Genomic DNA, 27,109 nt, shown 5'->3' on the forward strand with positions numbered 1-27,109 from the left:
GGGGGGCTAGGGTCAGTCTGTTATATCTGGAGAACTTCTCCCGTCTTATCCAGTATCCTGTGTGAATTTAAGTATGCTCTCTCTAATTCTGTCTTTCTTTCTCGCTCTCGGAGGACCTGAGCCCTAGGACCATGCCTCAGGACTACCTGGCATGATGACTCCTTGCTGTCCCCAGTCCACCTGGCCGTGCTGCTGCTCCAGTTTCAACTGTTCTGCCTGCGGCTATGAAGCCCTGACCTCTTCACCGGATGTGCTACCTGTCCCAGGTAGCAGTTTTCAACTCTCTAGAGACAGCAGGAGCGGTAGAGATACTCCTAATGATACTCTTAATGATCGGCTATGAAAAGCCAACTGACATTTACTCCTGAGGTGCTGACTTGCTGTACTCTCGACAACTACTGTGATTATTATTATTTGACCATGCTGGTCATTTATGAACATTTGAACATCTTGGCCATGTTCTGTTATAATCTCCAACCGGCACAGCCAGAAGAGGACTGGCCACCCCTCATAGCCTGGTTCCTCTCTAGGTTTCTTCCTAGGTTTTGGCCTTTCTAGGGAGTTTTTCCTAGCCACCGTGCTTCTACACCTGCATTGCTTGCTGTTTGGGGATTTAGGCTGGGGTTCTGTTAGAGGTCGACGGATTATGATTTTTAAACGTCGATACCGATTATTCGAGGACCAAAAAAAGCCAAAACCGATTAATCGGCTCTTTTTTTTGACAATTACAACAATACTGAATTAACACTTATTTTTATAAATTTTTTTTTTGTTGTTGAATTTTACCCCTTTTTCTCCCCAATGTCGTGGTATCCAATTGTTTTAGTAGCTACTATCTTGTCTCATCGCTACAACTCCCGTACGGGCTCGGGAGAGACGAAGGTTGAAAGTCATGCGTCTTCCGATACACAACCAAGCCGCACTGCTTCTTAACACAGCGCGCATCCAACCCGGAAGCCAGCCGCACCAATGTGTCGGAGGAAACTCTGTGCACCTGGCAACCTTGGTTAGCGCGCACTGAGCCCGGCCCGCCACAGGAGTCGCTGGTGCGCGATGAGACAAGGATATCCCTACCAGCCAAGCCCTCCCTAACCCGGACGACGCTAGGCCAATTGTGCGTTGCCCCACGGACCTCCCGGTCGCGGCCGGTTACGACAGAGCCTGGGCGCGAACCCAGGGTCTCTGGTGGCAGAGCTGGCGCTGATGAAAGAGCTGGCGCTGATGAACACTTATTTTAACTTAATATAATACATCAATAAAAATCTATATAGCTTCAAATAAATAATGAAACATGTTCAATTTGGTTTAAATAATGCAAAAACAAAGTGTTGGAGAAGTAAAAGTGCAATATGTGCCATGTAAAAAAGCTAACGTTTGAGTTCCTTGCTCAGAACATGAGAACATAGTTGGTGGTTACTTTTAACATGAGACTTCAATATACCAAGGTAAGAGGTTTTAGGTTGTTGTTAATAAAGTATTTATAGGACTATTTCTCTCTATACCATTTGTATTTCATATACCTTTGACTATTGGATGTTCTTACAGGCACTATAGCATTGCCAGTGTAACAGTATAGCTTCCGTCCCTCTCCTCGCCCCTACCTGGGCTCGAACCAGGAACACATCGACAACAGCCACCCTCGAAGCAGCGTTACCCATCGCTCCACAAAAGCCGCGCACGAAAGTGCTGTTTGAATGAATGCTTACGAGCCTGCTGCTGCCTACCATCGCTCAGTCAGAGTGCTCTATCAAATCATAGACTTAATTATAACATAACACACAGAAATACGAGCCTTTGGTCATTAATATGGTCGAATACGGAAACTATCATTTTGAAAACAAAACGTTTATTATTTCAGTGAAATACGGAACCGTTCGGTAATTTATCTAACGGGTGGCATCCCTAAGTCTAAATATTCTTGTTACATTGCATAACCTTCAATGTTATGTCATAATTATGTAAAATTCAGGCAAATTAGTTCGCAATGAGCCAGGAGGCCCAAACTGTTGCATATACCCTGACTCTGCGTGCAATGAGTCAAAAGTGCATTGAAATTACTTAGGAAATTTGCACACTTTGGAGAGGTGTGTGGCCACTAGGAGACACCACTTAGTCCTCTCACTCAAACTTTTGTATTTATTTTGTCTTATGTTGCACCTATGCCCACATTTTCCAGGAATATTCTTATCATGTTAATGAATGTATCCAGAGTATTTTCAGATTTCGTTATCTACAAATGCAGCGAAAGTAAATGTAAAATGCACATGCAAACAATACTAATGTTTGGATTCAGTCTGTGAACTGTTTTTTGGTCTAATAATTTCCCCATAATCGCCAAACTGTTCCCCTTCAACTGCTACCATGGTTATTCATCTGCTTTTCATATTTCTTCCTTAAGATACACTTCCAATTCAACCCTATAGGACAATTCCCACAAGTGTAAACACAAAATCCCAATTAAACCTGTGTTCCCATCATATATGATTGTTTAAATCAAGCCATACCTGCACTAGTGACTGTGCCATAGTCAAGATGCAGCTCCACATGTTCCTGTAGGGAGTAGCAGTCTCCACACACCACAGAACACAGGGGACACTCATAACTCTTCCCACCTGAGGACGAGGTCAGGGACACACACAGCGGTTAAAAGGGATATCAACAGGGCATTTTTATTTAAATCATTATTCATCCAGGTTATTCTTGTTGAGATAAAACCTCTCTTGCAAGTTAATTTAGATTTTTTGGGGAATATTATACCTGAATCAGTAAGACATGGGCAGAGAGAGAGAGCCTCAACCTCTGTGGATCTGCCATAGGCAGGCTTCTTCCTCTGTTTGGTTGAACTATGTTTGTTCCTATGAAGAAAATCATGAGACAAACCTGAGCTGTTGCTGGATGATGCTGCCTCGGTTGATGATGTGGCCCCCAGGACAGCCTCTGAAAAGACAGATACAGATTATGTCAGAGTCAGAGACTTAACACAATGGATTGGGCCTCATGTTCTGTCTGTGCTGAACTGTGTAGACTCGGACTGTCATGAGTTTGTACAGTCACAGTGTGTTCTGTGCTGAACTGTGTGGTCTAACTGTAGATACTGTACCTTCAGCTGGGCTCTCTTCTAGCAAGTGCAATTCAACATGTTCCTGTAGGATGAAGGCATCTGTGCAGACCAAAGCACACATAGGACAGGAAAACTGCTTCTCTACAAAAGACACACAGTACATAACAATGAGACACAGGATGATGACAAGACTAATGCAATCCATAGCAAGGAGTTTTTCAACCCACTCCACACAGCACTTGAGCACAGGAGCAGCTTCGGTAGCAGGTTCATCCTCCCCAGAAGCTCCACAGAGCAGTTCAGAAGGCCATTTTTTACCCACAGCCATGAGGCTTTTTAACAAGTGTAAATGACTCATTTATGATGCCTTCTTAATAGGAATGTTGTTATTGCTTGTTTCCCAGCAGTAGGATAGACAATAGTATTTATCTTAAACTTGTCTCCATCTTTTATGGCTATTACCATCGAGATGCATTCTTAGGTGTCTTCTAATTCATTTTTATCATGTGTTTGTCATTGTCTTTGTAATTTATTAGTGATGCGGAGTGAAAACTATTTCTCAAGTTGGGATCAGTAAAGTGCTACTCTACTCAAACCAAAGATTATATACTGACAATATACGTCTCCCTGCCCTAACGATGGGAGTCGTTGTCCACAAAGCGGCAAGGCAGACTGTCTAGCTCCTGCCTATCTTTTCTTGGGATTGGTGGATTATTGTAATCCTTTTTTGAATATTCGACAAGGGTTGTTGACGTTAACCGCCTGTATTCAATGCGAGAGATGCTGCTAGCCTCATCCCATGAATATGCATAGCCATCTCCGAGATAGTGTTTGTTCTCAAGTGACAATGATGTCAGTACACTCATAACAACTTAAGCATAACAAAATGTATATTACAAATAAACTTCACGTAGAAAATAAACCATTAATTTTATTGTTGGCTAAATTCGACAATCTCTTGCTTGGTGGGCGAAACAACAAAAACCACCACCTGATGAAGACAGACATATTGTCCGCTGAGTTGGGCCTCTCTCTTCCGCTTCGGTACAACAAAACAACTAAACCTAATATCAGTCAGTACAAAAAAAGAAACTGATGAGGTTTACAAAAACGTGTTGCAATTGAAGACGGATTAAAGTGTGGCAGAGCCCACAAGCACCAGATAGCATGGATTGTTAATGGGATGCATTGGCAGTTCATCAATGGGCTATCAAACCACCTAATATCAGTCAGTACGACAAACCACCTAATATCAGTCAGTACGACAAACCACCTAATATCAGTCAGTACGACAAACCATTTCAGTCAGTACGACAAACCACCTAATATCAGTCAGTACGATAAACCATTTTAGTCAGTACGACAAACCAACTAATATCAGTCAATACGACAAACCTCCTGATATTAGTCAGTACGACAAACCCCCTAATATTAGTCAGTACGACAAACCTAATACCAGTCAGTACGACAAACCCCCTAATATTAGTCAGTACGACAAACCACCTAATATTAGTCAGTACGACAAACCACCTAATATTAGTCAGTACGACAAACCCCCTAATATTAGTCAGTACGACAAACCACCCATCATCAGTCAGTACGACAAACCACCTAATATTAGTCAGTACGACAAACCACCTAATATCAGTCAGTACGACAAACCACCTAATATCAGTCAGTACGACAAACCATTTCAGTCAGTACGACAAACCACCTAATATCAGTCAGTACGATAAACCATTTTAGTCAGTACGACAAACCAACTAATATCAGTCAGTACGACAAACCTCCTGATATTAGTCAGTACGACAAACCCCCTAATATTAGTCAGTACGACAAACCTAATACCAGTCAGTACGACAAACCCCCTAATATTAGTCAGTACGACAAACCACCTAATATTAGTCAGTACGACAAACCACCCATCATCAGTCAGTACGACAAACCATCTAATATTAGTCAGTACGACAAACCTAATACCAGTCAGTACGACAAACCCCCTAATATTAGTCAGTACGACAAACCACCTAATATTAGTCAGTACGACAAACCCCCTAATATTAGTCAGTACGACAAACCCCCTAATATTAGTCAGTACGACAAACCACCTAATATCAGTCAGTACAACAAACCATCTAATATCAGTCAGTACGACAAACCATCTAATATCAGTCAGTACCAACAAACCAACTAATATCAGTCAGTACGACAAACCAACTAATTTCAGTCAGTACAACAAACCAACTAATTTCAGTCAGTACGACAAACCTCCTGATATTAGTCAGTACGACAAACCCCCTAATATTAGTCAGTACGACAAACCTAATACCAGTCAGTACGACAAACCCCCTAATATTAGTCAGTACGACAAACCACCTAATATTAGTCAGTACGACAAACCACCTAATATTAGTCAGTACGACAAACCCCCTAATATTAGTCAGTACGACAAACCACCCATCATCAGTCAGTACGACAAACCATCTAATATCAGTCAGTACGACAAACCACCTAATATTAGTCAGTACGACAAACCTCCTAATACCAGTCAGTACGACAAACCACCTAATATCAGTCAGTACGACAAACCACCTAATATCAGTCAGTACGACAAACCATTTCAGTCAGTACGACAAACCACCTAATATCAGTCAGTACGATAAACCATTTTAGTCAGTACGACAAACCAACTAATATCAGTCAGTACGACAAACCTCCTGATATTAGTCAGTACGACAAACCCCCTAATATTAGTCAGTACGACAAACCTAATACCAGTCAGTACGACAAACCCCCTAATATTAGTCAGTACGACAAACCACCTAATATTAGTCAGTACGACAAACCACCTAATATTAGTCAGTACGACAAACCCCCTAATATTAGTCAGTACGACAAACCACCCATCATCAGTCAGTACGACAAACCATCTAATATTAGTCAGTACGACAAACCTAATACCAGTCAGTACGACAAACCCCCTAATATTAGTCAGTACGACAAACCACCTAATATTAGTCAGTACGACAAACCCCCTAATATTAGTCAGTACGACAAACCCCCTAATATTAGTCAGTACGACAAACCCCCTAATATTAGTCAGTACGACAAACCACCCATCATCAGTCAGTACAACAAACCATCTAATATCAGTCAGTACGACAAACCATCTAATATCAGTCAGTACGACAAACCATCTAATATTAGTCAGTACGACAAACCATCTAATATCAGTCAGTACGACAAACCATCTAATATCAGTCAGTACCAACAAACCAACTAATATCAGTCAGTACGACAAACCAACTAATTTCAGTCAGTACAACAAACCAACTAATTTCAGTCAGTACGACAAACCAACTAATATTAGTCAGTACGACAAACCCCCTAATATTAGTCAGTACGACAAACCCCCTAATATTAGTCAGTACGACAAACCCCCTAATATTAGTCAGTACGACAAACCCCCTAATATCAGTCAGTACGACAAACCCCCTAATATCAGTCAGTACGACAAACCCCCTAATACCAGTCAGTACGACAAACCACCTAATATCAGTCAGTACGACAAACCATTTCAGTCAGTACGACAAACCACCTAATATCAGTCAGTACGATAAACCATTTTAGTCAGTACGACAAACCAACTAATATCAGTCAGTACGACAAACCTCCTGATATTAGTCAGTACGACAAACCCCCTAATATTAGTCAGTACGACAAACCTAATACCAGTCAGTACGACAAACCCCCTAATATTAGTCAGTACGACAAACCACCTAATATTAGTCAGTACGACAAACCACCCATCATCAGTCAGTACGACAAACCATCTAATATTAGTCAGTACGACAAACCTAATACCAGTCAGTACGACAAACCCCCTAATATTAGTCAGTACGACAAACCACCTAATATTAGTCAGTACGACAAACCCCCTAATATTAGTCAGTACGACAAACCCCCTAATATTAGTCAGTACGACAAACCACCTAATATCAGTCAGTACAACAAACCATCTAATATCAGTCAGTACGACAAACCATCTAATATCAGTCAGTACCAACAAACCAACTAATATCAGTCAGTACGACAAACCAACTAATTTCAGTCAGTACAACAAACCAACTAATTTCAGTCAGTACGACAAACCTCCTGATATTAGTCAGTACGACAAACCCCCTAATATTAGTCAGTACGACAAACCTAATACCAGTCAGTACGACAAACCCCCTAATATTAGTCAGTACGACAAACCACCTAATATTAGTCAGTACGACAAACCACCTAATATTAGTCAGTACGACAAACCCCCTAATATTAGTCAGTACGACAAACCACCCATCATCAGTCAGTACGACAAACCATCTAATATCAGTCAGTACGACAAACCACCTAATATTAGTCAGTACGACAAACCTCCTAATACCAGTCAGTACGACAAACCACCTAATATCAGTCAGTACGACAAACCACCTAATATCAGTCAGTACGACAAACCATTTCAGTCAGTACGACAAACCACCTAATATCAGTCAGTACGATAAACCATTTTAGTCAGTACGACAAACCAACTAATATCAGTCAGTACGACAAACCTCCTGATATTAGTCAGTACGACAAACCCCCTAATATTAGTCAGTACGACAAACCTAATACCAGTCAGTACGACAAACCCCCTAATATTAGTCAGTACGACAAACCACCTAATATTAGTCAGTACGACAAACCACCTAATATTAGTCAGTACGACAAACCCCCTAATATTAGTCAGTACGACAAACCACCCATCATCAGTCAGTACGACAAACCATCTAATATTAGTCAGTACGACAAACCTAATACCAGTCAGTACGACAAACCCCCTAATATTAGTCAGTACGACAAACCACCTAATATTAGTCAGTACGACAAACCCCCTAATATTAGTCAGTACGACAAACCCCCTAATATTAGTCAGTACGACAAACCCCCTAATATTAGTCAGTACGACAAACCACCCATCATCAGTCAGTACAACAAACCATCTAATATCAGTCAGTACGACAAACCATCTAATATCAGTCAGTACGACAAACCATCTAATATTAGTCAGTACGACAAACCATCTAATATCAGTCAGTACGACAAACCATCTAATATCAGTCAGTACCAACAAACCAACTAATATCAGTCAGTACGACAAACCAACTAATTTCAGTCAGTACAACAAACCAACTAATTTCAGTCAGTACGACAAACCAACTAATATTAGTCAGTACGACAAACCCCCTAATATTAGTCAGTACGACAAACCCCCTAATATTAGTCAGTACGACAAACCCCCTAATATTAGTCAGTACGACAAACCCCCTAATATCAGTCAGTACGACAAACCCCCTAATATCAGTCAGTACGACAAACCCCCTAATACCAGTCAGTACGACAAACCCCCTAATACCAGTCAGTACGACAAACCCCCTAATATTAGTCAGTACGACAAACCACCTAATATTAGTCAGTACGACAAACCCCCTAATATTAGTCAGTACGACAAACCACCCATCATCAGTCAGTACGACAAACCACCTAATATTAGTCAGTACGACAAACCCCCTAATATTAGTCAGTACGACAAACCATCTAATATCAGTCAGTACAACAAACCACCTAATATCAGTCAGTACGACAAACCTCCTAATATTAGTCAGTACGACAAACCTCCTAATACCAGTCAGTACGACAAACCCCCTAATATTAGTCAGTACGACAAACCCCCTAATATTAGTCAGTACGACAAACCCCCTAATATCAGTCAGTACGACAAACCCCCTAATACCAGTCAGTACGACAAACCCCCTAATACCAGTCAGTACGACAAACCCCCTAATATTAGTCAGTACGACAAACCACCTAATATTAGTCAGTACGACAAACCCCCTAATATTAGTCAGTACGACAAACCACCCATCATCAGTCAGTACGACAAACCTCCTAATACCAGTCAGTACGACAAACCCCCTAATATTAGTCAGTACGACAAACCACCTAATATTAGTCAGTATGACAAACCCCCTAATACCAGTCAGTACGACAAACCTCCTAATATTAGTCAGTACGACAAACCTCCTAATACCAGTCAGTACGACAAACCCCCTAATATTAGTCAGTACGACAAACCACCTAATATTAGTCAGTACGACAAACCCCCTAATATTAGTCAGTACGACAAACCACCTAATATTAGTCAGTACGACAAACCCCCTAATATTAGTCAGTACGACAAACCACCCATCATCAGTCAGTACGACAAACCATCTAATATCAGTCAGTACCAACAAACCAACTAATATCAGTCAGTACGACAAACCAACTAATTTCAGTCAGTACGACAAACCAACTAATTTCAGTCAGTACGACAAACCAACTAATATTAGTCAGTACGACAAACCCCCTAATATTAGTCAGTACGACAAACCCCCTAATATTAGTCAGTACGACAAACCCCCTAATATTAGTCAGTACGACAAACCCCCTAATATCAGTCAGTACGACAAACCCCCTAATACCAGTCAGTACGACAAACCCCCTAATACCAGTCAGTACGACAAACTCCCTAATATTAGTCAGTACGACAAACCTCCTAATACCAGTCAGTACGACAAACCCCCTAATACCAGTCAGTACGACAAACCCCCTAATATTAGTCAGTACGACAAACCTCCTAATACCAGTCAGTACGACAAACCCCCTAATATTAGTCAGTACGACAAACCCCCTAATATCAGTCAGTACGACAAACCCCCTAATATCAGTCAGTACGACAAACAATCTAATATCAGTCAGTACGACAAACCAACTAATACCAGTCAGTACGACAAACCAACTAATACCAGCCAGTACGACAAACCACCTAATATCAGTCAGTACGACAAATCACCTAATACCAGCCAGTACGACAAACCCCCTAATATTAGTCAGTACGACAAACCCCCTAATATTAGTCAGTACGACAAACCCCCTAATATTAGTCAGTACGACAAACCCCCTAATATTAGTCAGTACGACAAACCCCCTAATATTAGTCAGTACGACAAACCATCTAATATCAGTCAGTACCAACAAACCAACTAATATCAGTCAGCACAACAAACCAACTAATATCAGTCAGCACAACAAACCAACTAATATCAGTCAGCACAACAAACCATCTAATATCAGTCAGTACGACAAACCAACTAATATCAGTCAGTACGACAAACCAACTAATATCAGTCAGTACGACAAACCAACTAATATCAGTCCGTACGACAAACCAACTAATATCAGTCAGTACGACAAATCATATCAGTTAGTACAACAAACTAACTAATATCAGTTAGTAAAAACAACTAATATCAATCAGTATGACAAACCACCTAATATCAGTCAGTACAACAAACCACCTAATATCAGTCAGTACGACAAACCACCTAATATCAGTCAGTACAACAAACCAGGACAGATGTAACAACACCCTCTAAAATAAACCTTTAAGTGGGGAGGAGAAACGCTTCTGTTTGACTGTGGTGTGCTCTGCGGATCCCACTCCCACAGAGTCCTCAGCATTACAGTGTCTGCTAGTAGGCCTACTGGAGTCCTGAGCTGATCTCAGAAAGCCCGTAGACATTGAAGAGGTGGGTTCAACAATGGCCACTGCTCGCCCTCCACCGGACTCCCCCCTACTAAAAGCTTGGGGGGATACAGTCATTCGCTCCTTAGACTCCAGTGTGCTATTGGATGTCCTGAGTGAGACCCCTCCTCCAATGGTGTCAAACCTGTTCCCATTGGCTACTCCTTTTTCAGAACCCTCAGACCTAGACAAACCAATGGCTTGTTTGCAGTGACTGTCCACTATGGTGGTAGAGGGAGTAGGACTTGAGCTGGGCCTGACAAGACTGTGACCACCTCTACCCTCTGCTCCGTCATGGTCCTGCTTCTCTTTGTGTGTGGTATTGATGTGGAAGCGGAGTTCGTTGTAGGTGACTCCGGACCAGGAACAGAGGGGGCAGCCCATGTCATTCTCCATGTGGCTCAGGAGGAGATGGGTCTTCATGTCCTCGTCCAACACAAATTCCTCGCCACAAATCTCACACGTCAGCATGGCTTGTTGTTTCTGGTGCTCAGCTGTCACACTAACACTGAAATGAAGATAAACGAAGATAACATTAATTGTCAGTAAATAAATAGGAATTAACAGGAAGGATATCAATCCAAATGACACCAAATATACCCAATAACGAAACAACGCAATGCCCACCTTTGTCAGCCAAGATGCAACAACGCAATTCCCATCTTTGTCAGCTAAGATAGCTAGCCAAATTCTAACTCGGCTATTATAATTTATTCTGAATTTGTCTAGCTAGTCAACATGTCAGTCTATGGACTAAAACGTGACTTCAAAACGCTGAAAGATTGCTAACTATCTAACCATCATATTACTCACCGATTTCAAGAATATGGACGATGTGCCGTACTAATGCTTAACTTATGTGACTACTTTCAAAATATATGTGTTTCTGTTTCACTTTTCATTCATATGCCATTTTAGCAACGCTAGCTAACAACTTGACTTTACTGGCCCTGTTGGCTTCTCCTCCTTCAGTTTGAGCTGATGGATTTGACGTCACTGGTTGTTGATCCAAGGAGGGTTACTGGGAAATTTTTAAGCGATACAAGACGCCATATTGCTCTCAGCTGGACTCGGGAGTTTGCGTGAAGGAAATAATAATACCTAGCTACACCTAGGAGTTTCTGACATTATTCATCTTAAATGGGTAAGAGCAATACAATCGTCACAACCTTTTTATTGTTGTTTTCTTTTTTTTATCTGGTAACTTGGCATGACGATGGTTGCTAAACGAGGGGACCAGAGAGGGGTGTAAAGGAGCTAACGATGTAGCTAGCTATCGCTTGCTGTGTTATTAGCAAGAACAATCTCTTAAAAAGCTGTGGTTTGGGGTCTAAATGCAGTTTTGGATACCGTTGCCTATTATAATTGGTTTTACAGCTGTTTTAAGTATTATTTTGCTAACGATACGAATACGTTAGGTTTTTGGACACCATGTAATTTAATTCAATTAATACTAATAATGTATTAGCTAGGTAGCCAGCATGCTACTACTAGTTTCTGTGTGCTAGGCCAGTGGCTCCCAACCTTTTTGAGTTATTGTACCACCAACTGAATTTTGCTCTGCCCGGAGTACCCCTGAAGTACCCCATCATGTGCATTTTACCAATAAGCCTAAGGTCTCGTAGGCCTTCAAGTATCCCCTGTGGATAGGCCAGGTACCCCTCCCCAGGCCAGGGGTCCTATTAGGTAGTACCGCTGGTTTGGAACCACTGTACTAGGCCGTACTGTACTACTTGCTAGAGAGGAACCCGGTTTCTTGCGATTGGAGATATCCAGCCTGGAAGACAACTGATTCCCCCAGAAAATACAACAAACAATGTCAATGTGACGCTGCAGCGAGACAGTGGTTAATGTTAGCTAACATTCATTAGCTGGCTGATGCGCATGTCATCTTTATGGCATTATTTGACTCGCTAGCTAACACAAAGATTACTAATAGCTGAGATCATCGAACGCTATTTTTGTTTTAGCTTGACTAATCTAACGTTGATTATATTATGATGACAGCGAGCGAGAAACATTTTATTGTATTTCTTTGATCACCAGTCTTCTTCATCAGCTATCAAACTCACCCCAACTGCTGTTTTCGTGTGAAGATGTGCATGGCAGGGTCTGTCTTCAAATCCCCTTTTGGCCAACCAATCCAAATTCACATCGAGAGTTTTTTAATTTATTTGAATTTCCATTAAGCGCCTATGTTAACAACAACCTTAGCTAGCTAGTCAGTCAAGTTTGCCTGTCTGTGGCTGCTGTGAATTCACAAGTTCGTATATTTGATTGTTTAGGATAACGTTATGTTTATCCTTATTTCCCCAGACGAGATGGCAAGCCCAGGGAATGACCGAATGAAGAGTTACAAGAACAAAGCGCTGAACCCACAGGAGATGCGCCGGAGGAGAGAGGAGGAGGGGATCCAACTCCGCAAACAGAAGAGAGAAGAGCAGGTAGGGTGCTTCTAGTTCTTACGCCTGGACCACTGAATCAGCTACTCTCCATTTTTATTTATTTAACTAGGCAAGTCAGTTAAGAACAAAATCTTATTTACAATGAAGGCCTAGGAACACTGGGTTAACTGCCTTGTTCAGAGGCATAACGACAGATTTTTACGTTGTCAGCTCGGAGATTCGAGCTAGCAACCTTTCAGTTACTGGCCCAACGCTCTAACCACTAGGCTGCCTGCCGCACAATTCTGTGGAGACAAACCTAATCTCATTCAATTTAACCATGTAAATGCCTTTTGAATGGTAAATCTTCTCCAGATATAAGTCATTTTTTTATTGACCTGTTATAGTTGTCTTTGGTTTGTTTGTGTTGTAGTGAGTCAGTGTCCTACTAACACTTACCTCTCCCTCTTCCCCCAGCTGTTCAAGAGGAGGAATGTGTGTGTGCCCTCGGGCGACGAGTCCATGTTGGAATGCCCTGTCCAGGACCCTGACATCAGCTCCACTGCACCAGTCTCAGGTGTAAGTGACCATTACTCCAATTGCCCCATTTTCTTACTCTCGTGGTCTACACTCTGCACCGAGGGACTAGTTACCTGTTGAAAGACGATGCCATTACTCCATAAAATAAGTAAAAAGAATGTTGGGGAAACAGAAGATTCTTAAACACGTGGTTACTTGTCTTTTCTCTTCAGTATCCAAACAAGACAAAGAGTTTTTGGTTTTCAAATCAATCTGCGATTAAAACTAGATGAAGGTCTTTAGTCCTAAGTGCACTTTACGTGATCAACCTGTCAGGTGTAGCCCTACATCGCTTGCCCTGCAATATGTGTATGTAGTGTCAGAGTACATGGTTTTGTATGTCATTCACATCTTTATGTATGTTGACTTGTGTGTGTGTGTGTGTAGGAAGGTGTCATAACTCCAGACATGATCCAGATGATCTTCTCTGAGGATCCAGACCAGCAGCTGATTGCCACACAGAAATTCAGGAAGTTACTCTCCAAAGGTCTGTGTGAATCATTCAATTCATAACACCCCCAATGCAGGGCTCATGCCACCTGTATTATCTAGGTTGATTCCCCGATGGGACACAATTCCCTATTTAGTGCACTACTTTTGACCTGGACCCACTATATAGGGAATAGGGTTCCATTTGGGACAGACACATAGTTTGGTCTTGTATAGTATGTTTTCTCAACAACAAAGATGGGTTGTTCGTTCCAAATGCCTGCGAGTAATGCCGTTGTTGGACCTGATGCTATTCCTTCCACACCATATTGGAATGTTTCAGCATCACACGTTTTCAGCTATGAACCAGGAAGTATTTAAGCTAGTAGTGTGATGTCATTGTCATGCACTCTTCTCCCTCCTCATCAGAGCCCAACCCCCCCATCGATGAGGTCATCCTCACCCCAGGGGTTGTCAATAAGTTTGTGGAGTTCCTCAAGAGGAGTGAGAACTGCACTCTTCAGGTGGGTCAGGTGGCTGGGTCTCTCTCTGTCTGTCTGTTATTTGGATGTGCTGGGAATTCTTGGTTTGGTCTGTTAGAAATCGTAAAATGTATTCACTACACAAAATGACACTAACAGAAAGCTGTTGGAATATATGAAATGAAGTCAGATTCTTTAATGTTATATTGCATCCTGTTGGCATTAGTCAGTCTGCACGACATCTGCATTGTATTGCTCCCTGCCAAAAGACCTAGCTAGTGAACTTTCCTCTGCCTCTTTATGACACTTTCAATCATAACTCTTCAGCCTGTGTATCTGTCTATGAGGGCTTGCACTATGCTCCCCATGTGACCATGGTGTGAACTGTGTGTGTGACACAGTTTGAGGCAGCCTGGGCCCTGACCAACATTGCCTCTGGGACCTTCCTGCACACCAAGGTGGTTATCGAGACGGGAGCCGTGCCCATCTTCATCGAGCTGCTCAACTCGGACTACGAGGACGTCCAGGAGCAGGTGACTGAACAGCCTGGGGGGGGGCTGAAGCCCTTGGGTCAGGGTTGCAGCAGGATGGGGGGGGCTGAAGCCCTTGGGGCAGGTTTGCAGCAGGATGGGGGGGCTGAAGCCCCTGGGGCAGGGTTGGAGCAGGTTGGGGGGGCCGAAGCCCTTGGAGCAGGGTTGCAGCAGGATGGGGGGAGGGCTGAAGCCCTTGGGGCAGGGTTGCAGCAGGATGGGGGAGGCTGAAGCCCTTGGGGCAGGGTTGCAGCAGGATGGGACACTAACACATGGGTCACAGTGATAGCTAGCAGGAATGGGAATAAGATGTCATGGGATTTGTCCCGCCAAGAAGATTCCATCTGAATAGTAAACCAGCTATGTTTGCGTTCCCTAAATATAAATGCTGTAGCTGTATTCTGATTTTCTACCGTTCTCCCTGAAGTGTTCTCTTATTCACTCCCCTTCCATGGGTTTTAACGTAGACAAGCACTAAGCAATCCCAGCCCAGTATGGTCCTAGCTGTGTGGTTATATAGCTGTAGCAGTATATGGTATGGCCATCCAAGCCTAGCTCTATATGGTGCTGATGTTTGTGTGGAAATATAGCTTAGCTGCAGCACTGTATACTATGGCTCCTAGCTGCATGCAAATATAGCTGCACTGTTACAGAATGGCAATATGCATGGCTGCTGAGTTAGAGGTGACGAGTGATTGGTGTGTTTCAGGCCGTGTGGGCCCTGGGGAACATCGCCGGGGACAACGCAGAGTGCAGAGACTACGTTCTCAACTGTGGCATCCTGCCCTCCTTACAACAGTACGTGTGTGTGTGTGTGTGTGTGCACACACTTGGTTTTATCAGTCTTTAGGCCCCTGCCGTTTTAACAAGGAGAAGTAGAGTTTCATTTATTTATTATTTTTATTTTACCTTTATTTAACCAGGTAGGCAAGTTGAGAACAAGTTCTCATTTACAATTGCGACCTGGCCAAGATAAAGCAAAGCAGTTCGACAGATACAACGACACAGAGTTACACATGGAGTAAAACAAACATACAGTCAATAATACAGTATAAACAAGTCTATATACAATGTGAGAAAATGAGGTGAGAAGGGAGGTAAAGGCAAAAAAGGCCATGGTGGCAAGGTAAATACAATATAGCAGGTAAAACACTGGAATGGTAGTTTTGCAATGGAAGAATGTGCAAAGTAGAAATAAAAATAATGGGGTGCAAAGGAGCAAAATAAATAAATAAATTAAATACAGTTGGGAAAGAGGTAGTTGTTTGGGCTAAATTATAGGTGGGCTATGTACAGGTGCAGTAATCTGTGAGCTGCTCTGACAGTTGGTGCTTAAAGCTAGTGAGGGAGATAAGTGTTTCCAGTTTCAGAGATTTTTGTAGTTCGTTCCAGTCATTGGCAGCAGAGAACTGGAAAGAGAGGCGGCCAAAGAAATAATTGGTTTTGGGGGTGACTAGAGAGATATACCTGCTGGAGCGTGTGCTACAGGTGGGAGATGCTATGGTGACCAGCGAGCTGAGATAAGGGGGGACTTTACCTAGCAGGGTCTTGTAGATGACATGGAGCCAGTGGGTTTGGCGACGAGTATGAAGCGAGGGCCAGCCAACGAGAGCGTACAGGTCGCAATGGTGGGTAGTATATGGGGCTTTGGTGACAAAACGGATTGCACTGTGATAGACTGCATCCAATTTGTTGAGTAGGGTATTGGAGGCTATTTTGTAAATGACATCGCCAAAGTCGAGGATTGGTAGGATGGTCAGTTTTACAAGGGTATGTTTGGCAGCATGAGTGAAGGATGCTTTGTTGCGAAATAGGAAGCCAATTCTAGATTTAACTTTGGATTGGAGATGTTTGATATGGGTCTGGAAGGAAGTATTTGTAGTTGTCCACGTATTCTAAGTCAGAGCCGTCCAGAGTAGTGATGTTGGACAGGCGGGTAGGTGCAGAAGGCGATCGGTTGAAGAGCATGCATTTAGTTTTACTTGTATTTAAGAGCAATTGGAGGCCACGGAAGGAGAGTTGTATGGCATTGAAGCTTCATACCATTACCTAATACATTGTATAATCCGATTAGTCAGGTTTAACAGTTTAATTGTGGTCAGAGAAACAAGGTGTACTAAACTGTTCTCTGCTCCTGCAGGCTGCTGGCTAAATCCAACCGTCTCACCACAACTAGGAATGCTGTATGGGCTCTGTCTAACCTGTGTAGAGGGAAGAACCCCCCTCCAGACTTCACCAAGGTAATAGGGTCTATTCCCACACTGCCCAATCAGAGGACAGTTCTAACAGTCCAACAGATCTCACCTGTCAAATGCACAAACCACTCTGGGATTTTGACTCATTTCTCTCAAAGCCATTCTCTTAGCAAAACTTAATGTTCTCCTTTCACCATTATCCCTCTTTCTGTCTGTCTTCCTCCCTTCGCTCTTTTCTTCTTATTTGCTCTCCTCCCCAGGTGTCTCCCTGTCTGAGTGTGCTGTCCAGGCTGCTGTTCAGTAGTGACCCAGACGTATTGGCTGATGCCTGCTGGGCCCTCTCTTACCTGTCTGACGGACCCAATGACAAGATACAGACCGTCATCGACTCTGGGGTCTGCCGCAGACTGGTGGAGCTACTCATGTAAGTACTACTAGACACAAACGCACACAAGAAATTGAGATGTTGGTGCACACTGACTGGTGTTTTTGGTCTTCCCCAGGCACAGTGATTATAAGGTGGTCTCTCCTGCGCTGCGTGCTGTGGGAAACATAGTGACAGGAGATGACATTCAGACTCAGGTAGAACTAGTTTTTATTTTCTTGCTACCTCCCCAATGGCTTTGTCTCTTCACCCTGATGTGTGTGTGAAGTTTTGATCCTTCACATGGTCCTAGCTGTGTCCATTGATTGTTCCAGGTGATTCTGAACTGCTCGGCGTTGCCATGCCTATTACACCTGCTCAGCAGTCCCAAGGAGTCCATCAAGAAGGAGGCCTGCTGGACTGTGTCTAATATTACAGCTGGGAACAGAGCACAGATCCAGGTGTGTGTGTGTGTGTGTGTACCTGTGCTTGATGGTAGCACAGTGTTTTAAGTAGTTGTCTGAGGGCTTTTATCATTGAGTTATACACTGAGTGTACAGAACATTAAACACCTTCCTAATTTTGAGTTGCACCCCCTTTTGCCCTCAAAACAACAGCAATACGTTGGGGCATGCACGCTACAAGGTGTCGAAAGCGTTCCACAGGGATGCTGGCCCATGATGACTCCATTGCGTCGCACAGTTGTGTCAAGTTGACTGGATGTTCTTTGGGTGTTGGACCGTTCTTGATACACACGGGAAACTGTTCAGTGTGAAAAACCCAGCAGTGTTGCAGTTGTTGACACAAACTGGTGTGCCTGTCACCTGCTAGCATTCCCCGTTCAAAGGCACTTCAATCTTTTGTCTTGCCTATACTTTTGCCCATCGTTTGTCTTGCCCATACTTTTGCCCATTTGTCTTGTTCAATCCAGGGCTCAAGGCTTAAAAATCCTTCTTTAACGTGTCTCCTCCCCTTTAACAGGTGACATCAATAAGGGATCATAGCTTTCACCTGGTCAGTCTGTCATGGAAAGAGCAGGTGTTCATAATGTTTTGTACACTCTGTAGGTCATTAAATGTCACAAGGTGCAGAGCGTTCAATTTGCCTCCTGGGGTCAAGGAGACCCCCAGCTCTGGAAAAACCATTGACAACTTCATGCTGTTTTCAAGGGATTGTTAAAATAATGTTAACTATTTGGTTGTTATATCATCCCCTTAATGGTGGCCGATATTGTGAGTCTACCTTCACGTATCTGAAATTACATGATCAATTTATGGTTACTGATCATGAAAAGCGTGCAGTTACATGCTTTATAACTCTGATGATAGAGCTGAATGTGGAATAATCTGAACTGTGTAGTTCTGGGGGGAGGGGGGGTCTATATAATATGTCATCTCACTGTTCTATATCTCTGTTCTATCTCTCTGTCTTGGTCAGACGGTGATAGATGCCAACATCTTCCCAGTGCTGATAGAGATTCTTCAGAAGGCAGAGTTCCGCACCAGAAAGGAAGCAGCGTGGGCTATAACCAACGCTACCTCTGGGGGCACTCCTGAGCAGATCAGGTAATAACGCACGTCAAATTCTTGAAAATAGAACCGGGGCTATCATTTTGGAGACTTGTTGCTTACACCAAGAATTCATGAAATGAATGTGAGTAGTCTCATGCTCAGCTAGTTTTGTCCCAGTGTAGCAGGCCTGTATAACCCTATATCTGCTAAACCAAATGTAACAAATGTGAGTAAATCTAAATCTGTCTGTCTTGCTGTCCCTGTAGGTACCTGGTTAGTCTGAACACCATCAAGCCCATGTGTGACCTGCTGACAGTGATGGACAGTAAGATAGTGCAGGTGTCACTGAACGGCCTGGAGAACATCCTGAGACTGGGAGAGCAGGAGGCCAAGCAGAACGGCACCGGCATCAATCCTTACTGTGCCCTCATAGAGGAAGCCTATGGTATGTTACACATTCACACACCATCAGAGAATGGGACAGGCATCAACCCATAGATGTACGCTCAATTCTGTTTCTCCACCTATTCCCTGAAATTACACATTTCTCGTGGATTTATAAGGAATGTACTGATGTAAGGAGGCAGAGGGAACGATTGCACTCTTTAGGGAGAAGGAGTAAATGTCATTATGCTATGGATAATCACTTAGCCAGTGGAATGCACACACTGTTCCACTAGATGGCAGTAGAAATGTTGCTGTGAAGTGAATCGTGTACTCTGTAGTTCTTATCTAATGAGATGCAAGGACACATGCTGCCAAATTTAAACAGCCATTCGTTAGTGATTTATGACTCAGTATTGTCATGTGAGTCACTAAGGCCTGATATTAATTTGTGTGCGTATGTGTATCCGCTGGCTTTTCTTACAAGCACTGATTTTAGCTTATGGCTGCTTTATTTGAGAAAGTTGTATTTGCAATGACTGTAGATGTTGTACCTACCTTTGTTGAATGCACTGACTGTAAGTCGCTCTGGATAATAACATCTGCTGAATGTAAAAATGTCCACGGCAGGTCTGGACAAGATCGAGTTCTTGCAGAGCCATGAGAATCAGGAGATCTACCAGAAGGCTTTTGACCTGATCGAGCACTACTTTGGTGTGGAGGAGGAGGATGCTAGCATCGCCCCGCAGGTGGACCAGAACCAAGGCCAGTTTATCTTCCAGCAGCAGGATGGGCCCATGGAGGGCTTCCAGCTCTAACCACACCCTGACCTTTGACCTTCACCCCTCTGAGTATCTACCACCCCCCCAGGGGAGTCCAGTCTCCATAGGGCTGTTTAGACCTGAACTGATGACACTACCCCATCTCGCCTCTCACTGGACCCACCTGCTCTACCTCTCTCTCTCCAAATCTTCCTCTCCTGCAAGGCTAGCCTTGCCCTGCCACAGCACCCTATCTGGAAAGGGTGAGAGAGGGAGCATGAGAGAGAGAGGACCTGACTGACTGAAAGACTGACTGAGGACAGCTCATTCTTAGTGTTTGAGACTTCCTGGAGCTGTATGCAGCGTTTGGGTTGTTTCTTTCTATTGTAGACTATACCGTCTGTGCAGTGGCAAGCCTCCTAACATGGTAGGCATAGAAAAGAAAGAGTTAGCTGATATTTTGTCTTACTCCCTAAAATGTTTTTTTATTTTATAATTTCCTGTGATATTATTATTACGACACTGGTGTCTCAATCACCCTCCATATCTCCTTTTTAAATGTGAAACTACCTCTTCAGTCTTCAAAAAGAAAACAAAAGATATGAAGCATTTTGACTGAGGATTCTCTGGATTTCACCAGATAGTCCAAGTCAAACTCCTATCCCAACTAGTGTCCTGAAGAGGTTTAGTGACTGTATCAGCTCATTTCCTAACTTCTTGTACCCTTTGACCAGAGCTGAGAGAACAGTTGGCTACAGACAGCCTACTGTTTTCGTTGGAGGATGTACATTGTGTCAAGGTGATGATGATGATGTGTGTATTCCAGTGACATTATTTAAGTTGGAAAGCAGGTGGACATCTTTCTCTGGGGTCTCTCTTCAATGATAAAATTGACAATGGTTGACCTGGAGATTCCTAATCTTATTTATTCTGTTGAAATGTCTTTCAGTTCCTTGACCCTGGCAATATTAACTTTAGAATAACACAACACCAGTTGCATCGTACTGACCGCAGTAATGTAGATGCATTGTGTAGGGAAACACTGCATGTCACTTGCTGCATTAGTCAGCATAGCGTTCAGCCAGGCTTATGCTTATCTGTAACAACGTTACGGTAGGATTGACACAACGTTAGGGTAACGTTGAGGAGTGTTCTGCTTGTGTGAGTGCTCCTTATTGAAGCGCCGCCAGCCAGCCACAGTACAGTGCCAGACGGGTTAGGTTCAGTGACTAGTATCTGTCGTGTGATGCAGTGTCTGTCTGTAACAATCTCCAGGTGAATAAAAACACAGGCTCTCAGAGTTCTTTTGTAGTTGTGTTTTTTCCCGTCATCTCACCATGAGTTATTATGATGTCATGACTTATTTGTTTTGCTGAAGTCTTTTTGTTTTATTGGTGGTGGTTAACCTTACATTGGACTTAACGCTATTGGACGTTGATATAAAATGCTCAGTTGAACTTGAGTGCTTTGTATATTATATATACATGTAAGAAATGATATGGGGGAGAAAATACCTACTAATTGGAAGGGGTGATTTATTAATTGCAGTATAATGTGTTTTCTGACTGAGATATGCAATGTTGTACTTATTGTGGAGTCTTTGCACACTTACCTGTTGCTGCTTTATTCTGATCTTTTGTTGGTCATGTGTTTGTTTCCTGGTTCCCCTCACCTTAAACTGCTTCTAGAACATGTTTTGTTAAGGACTCCTTACATTTTTTTAAAAACTTTTTTTTTTTTATAAAAAATTATATGAACTCTTGATTGGTGAAGGAAACCCAACCTGGCTAAACTGAACTGCTGAGCCTTTATTCGTGTGTGACTACAAGTATTTCAGCATTCTACTTTTCTTTTAGTTTTAAACTCATCACTCCTGAATCCTGGCGCTTTACTTTTGGCGTGTTACATTTTTGGAAATTGAAGATGCTGTATACATTTTGAGTACCATATTAATTGATCTTAGGCCTTGGAAATGATATATATTTACGTGAGATGGAAACAGTTTGTAGTGCTACATTTTGTCATGCACATAAAAAATGGTGTATAGTTTTCTAATATTTCTTATGTTTGTACGATTGGATGATATATTATTTTTATGTTTTAGGTTGATTTATTTCTCCCCATTTGGGAATTGTTTTGGCTCTGATACTGAGGCTATAAGGACTGCTGTGGTATTCTGTCCAGAATTCTCTAGGTGGTTACCATATCATGCCGCCATTGTGGTTGTTTACTTTAATCCAATGGACCACAGAGGGCTGTGTGTGAAGCTGTACTAAACCGCTCCTCTCTGTGTTACTCATGGAGCTGTTGTCTGGCTCTCCTTTGAGGGGTTAAGGTGGAGTTGACTGTAAAATAATGAAGAATAAAGAAATACAATGATCTGTTACACAAGGCCTCTTGTCGACTGGAATATTGGGGATTTTGTCTTCAATTTGTTTTCATAGGAACTTGTCTGTTCAATTCTTATGAATGAAACACACGTGACCTTACAATAGACATTGTCTAGCCTGTTACAGTTCTTAAGGGGGACTAGTAGGGAGTCTGACTGCAGCTGATTTTAGAAGTCTGGTCCTGGCCCTGTTATCAGAGCATCTTTGTCTGCGGTAACAGTGCATACACTACATGGAGGCATTAGTCCTATGTGTGACTGCTGGAAGTACAGTGCCTTCAGAAAGTATTTACACCCCTTGAAGGGCACACTGAATTTAAAATGTATTCAATTGAGATTTTGTGTCACTGGCCCTACACATAATACCCCATAATGTCAGTGGAATTATGTCTTATGGAAAAGTTTTACAAATGTATAAAAAAGTATAATCTGCAATGTCTTGAGTCAACTATTGAACCCCTTTTGTTCTGGCAAGCCTAAATAAGTTCTGGAATACAATTTTGCTTAAGTCACACATCACTCTGTGTGAATTAATAGTGTTTAACAAGATTTGTTAATCACTACCTTCTCTTTGTACCCCACACATACAATTGTCTGTAAGGTTCCAGTGAATTTCAAACATTCAACCTCAAAGACCAATTAGGTTTTCCAATGCCTTGCAAACAACAGCACCTATTGGTAGGAGGGTAAAATTATTAAGTTATTAATTACACTTTGGATGGTGTATCAATACACCCAGTCACCACAAAGATACAGGCGTCTTTCCTAACTCATTTGCCAAAGATGAAGGAACCGCTCAGGACAATGGTGACTTTAAAATAGTTACAAAGTTTAATGGCTGTTATAGGAGAAAACTGAGGATGGATCAACAACATTGTAGCTACTCAATAATACTAACCTAAATGACAGAGTGAAAAAAAGGAAGTGTGTACAGGATAAAATTATTCCAAAACATGCATTCTGTTTGCGATAAGGCACTAAAGTAAAACTACAAAATGTTTGCAAAGAAATTAACTTTGTCCTCCATACAAAGTGTTATGTTTGGGGAAAATCCAACACAACACCACTAAGTACCACTCTTCATATTTTCAAGGTGGTTGTGGTTGCATCATGTTATGGGTATGCTTGTTCATTGGCAATGATTAGGGAGTTATTTGTTGGTAAAAATAAACAGAATAGAGCTAAGCACAGGCAAATTACTAGATTAAAAAACTGGTTCAGTCTGCTTTCCAACAGACATTGGGAGACAAATTCACCTTTCAGCAGGACAATAACTGAAAACACAAGGCCAAATATACACTGGAGTTGCTTACCAAGATGACATTGGTCCTGAGTGACCCAGTTACAGTTTTGACTTAAATCTTGGGAATCTATGGTAACACTTGATAATGGCTGACTAGCAATGATCGACAACCAACTTGACAGAGCTTGAATAATTTCCAAAAAGTAATGTGCAAATATTGTACAATCCAGGTGTTTAAAGCTGTCAGAGACTTGCCCCAAAACACCCACACAGCTATAATCGCTGCCAAAGGTGATTCTAACATGTATTGACTCCGGGGTGTGAATACTTATGTAAATTAGATACTTTTATCCATTTTTAATTCAGGCTGTAACACAACAAAATGTGGAATAGGTCAAGGGGTATGAATACTTTCTGAAGGCACGTATAACTCCAGACACTTTCTGTATGTGGGCACTGTATATGCGGCTGATCCAGTTCCACCCCCAGCTGATTCAAATAATCAACTAATAATCAAGCTATGATCATTTGAATCAGCTGTTTAGTGTTATGGCAAAAAAAACAAAATTAGCACCCCTTTGGGTCCCGAGGACCGAGTTTGGGAAATGCTGACCTAACCCAACCTCAGTGTGATTACAAGAAGAAACTAGTAGGAGTCCACCTGAGTGCGTCATACAGTACGTCACAGGATTGGAGTCATCTACTGCAAAACAACAACAACAACTTCACATCACACCACTGTTTACCACAGCTAGACAGACTGCGTCTCAAAATTACTCCCATCAAAGGAAACGGTTGTTTATTGTATATTTTTCACATCATGATAGCAGGTCTACAGAGCTTGCATATGTTGCTCTGTAGTTCTAACTGTTATGTTGCACACAAAAACACCTAAACTCTCCCTATTTATGACTGTAAACAGTTTAATGCTACATTTTGTCATGCATATCAAAAATTGTGTATAGTTTTCTAATATTTCTCATGTTTCTACGATTGGATGATATATCATTTTTATGTTTTAGGTTGATTTATTTCTCCCCCATTTGGGAATTGTTTTGTGTTTTCATTTTGGCCTTGATACAGAGGCTATAAGGACTTCTGCGGCATTCTGTCCAGAATCCCGTAGTTTAGGTGATTACCGTATCATGCCACCATTGTGGTTCTGTTTCCTTTATGCCATTGGACCACAGAGGGCTGTGTGTGAAGCTGGACTAAACAACTCCTCTCTGTGTTACTCATGGAACTGTTGTCTGGCTCTTCTATGAGGGGTTAATGTTGACTTGACTGTAAAATAATGACAAATAAATACATACATTATCTGTTACACATAAGGCCTCTTGGAATTTAGTGGATTTTGCCTTCAGGACATCTGTCTATTCTTCTGCACAAAAGCAATGATGGTTTCGACAGAACTTGTTCAGTTCCTATGAAACACACACACATACCTAAAGACACTTTCTGTATGTGGCTGCTGTCTATACATCTGATCCGTTTCTACCCCCCAGCCCTTTCACCTAACCCAACCACGAGAAGAAACCGGTAGAAGTCTACCTGAGAGCGTCATACATCACAGGATTGGAGACAACCACTGTAAAACAACAACGACAACTTCACTTCACACCACTGTTTACCATGGCTAGGCAAGCACAGTCTGTGTCTCAAAATTGGTCCCATCAAATGAAATGGTGTTGTTTATTGTATTTTTATGTTTGACCGTGGAAGCATATTTTTTGTTCACATCATGATAGCAGGTCTACAGAGCTTGCATATGTTGCCTTGTTGTTCTAATTGTTTTGATCCACATAAAAAACACCCAAACTATCCCTATGTATAACACATTGTCACTTTTTCTCACTAACAAGTTGATTAGCCAGAATCCAGAATCAGGATTGCTGTCATAGAATAGCAAAGTATAAACACTTTCAGTTAAAGCTGGCTCTTCCTGCTCAAGGACGATTATTTCCTCAGAGTGTTAGTGACTAGGCATTCTAAGAGAACTATTCCATCCACATCCTATTTCAGTGTAGTATTTGTCCAATGTCAGTTAACTGGAATTGAGTTTATGGTCTGTTGAGATGGGTTCAAAGTGTGAGAATGGTGTAAGCTGAGTTGCTGTGGAACTCTTTCTGACTAATATTTAGCTGTTATATACTTAGTGAGGGTATCATCTGAATTAATTAGGGCACCCATTCTTGATAAAGATATTCTTGACAGAGATCATGGTTTCATTTTGATGCTGCCTGTAACCTCAAAGCTTCTACAAGACACTATCCCTAGGAACACTTGTTACCCTCTCTGTACTCTACCAACTCTCTTTCTTCCTCTCTTGCTCTCTTTCACCACCCCTTCTCTCACTCCCTTTCACTGTCTTTCTCCTCATGGTGTTATCGTGTCATAACCAGACAGGCAGGTTCAGAATGGGGAATTCTCAGAGTAGAAGAAACTACATGACAGTAGATTTTCCAGAAGCTATCATCTTACGCTAGCAGACAGACGACAATGAGCTGCTATTATCCATGCTAAACCAACCCTCTCCTCCCATATTAGACAATGAGTATATTGTTTTTACCTTGTACCTCTGAATGTACGTACATATGGTACATCCATATGGTTACTATTTCTTATTCAAATACATTGGCTTGTGATGTATCTTTGTATCTGTGTGAATCTTTGAATGTCTGTCGGTTTGTATGCAGGTTTGCATGCGGTTTGCATCAACACACAGAGATGTGTACAAAGCTCTCCCTCACCCTCCATTTATCAAGAATCAAAGTAAGACCCAAGTGCAGACTGTGTGAAGTAACAATGTTTTGTAACCACAGGGGCAGACAAACAACAGGTCAAGGCAGACAGGGGTTGATAATCCAGAGCAGAGGCTAAGGTACAGGATGGCAGGCAGGCTCAAGGTCAGGTCAGACAGAGGTCGGTAATCCAGAGGTGGAGCAAAGGTACAGGACGGCAGGCAAGCTCAGGGTCAGAGACAGGCAGTGGTCAGTCGGGTTGGTACAGGGTCAGGACAGGCAAAGGTCAAAAAATCAGGATGACGAGAAAAAGAGAGACTAAGGAAAAACAGGAGCTGAGACAAACCGCTGGTAGGCGTGAACAAACAAGACAAACTGGCAACAGGCAGACAGAAAACACAGGTA

The 27,109-nt window shown here is 42.2% G+C and overlaps 2 protein-coding genes across 4 annotated transcripts in view; one reads left to right on the forward strand and one right to left on the reverse strand.

Annotated features, from left to right (window-relative positions):
• Positions 1-11,687, reverse strand: part of LOC139423809 (zinc finger-containing ubiquitin peptidase 1-like) — a 25,063-nt gene extending 13,376 nt beyond the window's left edge. The window contains exons 1-5 of one of the 2 annotated variants that reach the window (XM_071175447.1): positions 11,526-11,687; positions 10,571-11,220; positions 3,101-3,202; positions 2,881-2,937; positions 2,505-2,612 (exon numbers count right to left, since the gene is read on the reverse strand). In XM_071175447.1, coding sequence (XP_071031548.1) covers positions 2,505-2,612; positions 2,881-2,937; positions 3,101-3,202; positions 10,571-11,183 — 880 coding nt within the window. In that variant the 5' untranslated portion in view covers positions 11,184-11,220; positions 11,526-11,687. Of the gene's footprint in view, positions 1-2,504; positions 2,613-2,880; positions 2,938-3,100; positions 3,203-10,570; positions 11,221-11,339 lie in introns of both variants that reach the window. The other variant, XM_071175454.1, reaches the window with a different exon arrangement.
• LOC139423824 (importin subunit alpha-6) lies at positions 11,683-22,717 on the forward strand. 2 transcript variants are annotated; one of them, XM_071175469.1, is made up of 14 exons: positions 11,683-11,856; positions 13,029-13,156; positions 13,574-13,675; positions 14,063-14,162; positions 14,534-14,628; positions 14,988-15,119; positions 15,826-15,914; positions 17,257-17,356; positions 17,572-17,735; positions 17,815-17,893; positions 18,011-18,136; positions 19,113-19,240; positions 19,453-19,631; positions 20,201-22,717. In XM_071175469.1, the coding sequence occupies exons 1-14, from the start codon at positions 11,853-11,855 to the stop codon at positions 20,386-20,388; spliced, it is 1,614 nt and encodes a 537-aa protein (XP_071031570.1). In that variant the 5' UTR covers positions 11,683-11,852; the 3' UTR covers positions 20,389-22,717. The 2 variants fall into 2 exon arrangements, with proteins under 2 accessions (XP_071031570.1, XP_071031563.1); XM_071175462.1 differs by lacking the exon at positions 11,683-11,856 and having other exon boundaries at positions 13,007-13,156.
• Positions 22,718-27,109: the final 4,392 nt, after the last annotated feature.

The sequence above is a fragment of the Oncorhynchus clarkii genome, chromosome 2, assembly GCF_045791955.1.
Source record: "Oncorhynchus clarkii lewisi isolate Uvic-CL-2024 chromosome 2, UVic_Ocla_1.0, whole genome shotgun sequence".
Lineage (NCBI taxonomy): Eukaryota > Metazoa > Chordata > Actinopteri > Salmoniformes > Salmonidae > Oncorhynchus > Oncorhynchus clarkii.

What these genes read in the sequence shown, in the direction of transcription:
- LOC139423824 (XM_071175462.1), top strand. Translation starts at nt 13,007, where the DNA reads ATGTTTATCCTTATTTCCCCAGACGAGATGGCAAGCCCAGGGAATGAC. An exon ending in AGACTGGTGGAGCTACTCAT is followed by an intron (nt 17,736 to 17,814) that starts GTAAGTACTACT and finishes GGTCTTCCCCAG; the next exon opens with GCACAGTGATTATAAGGTGG. An exon ending in GGAACAGAGCACAGATCCAG is followed by an intron (nt 18,137 to 19,112) that starts GTGTGTGTGTGT and finishes TGTCTTGGTCAG; the next exon opens with ACGGTGATAGATGCCAACAT.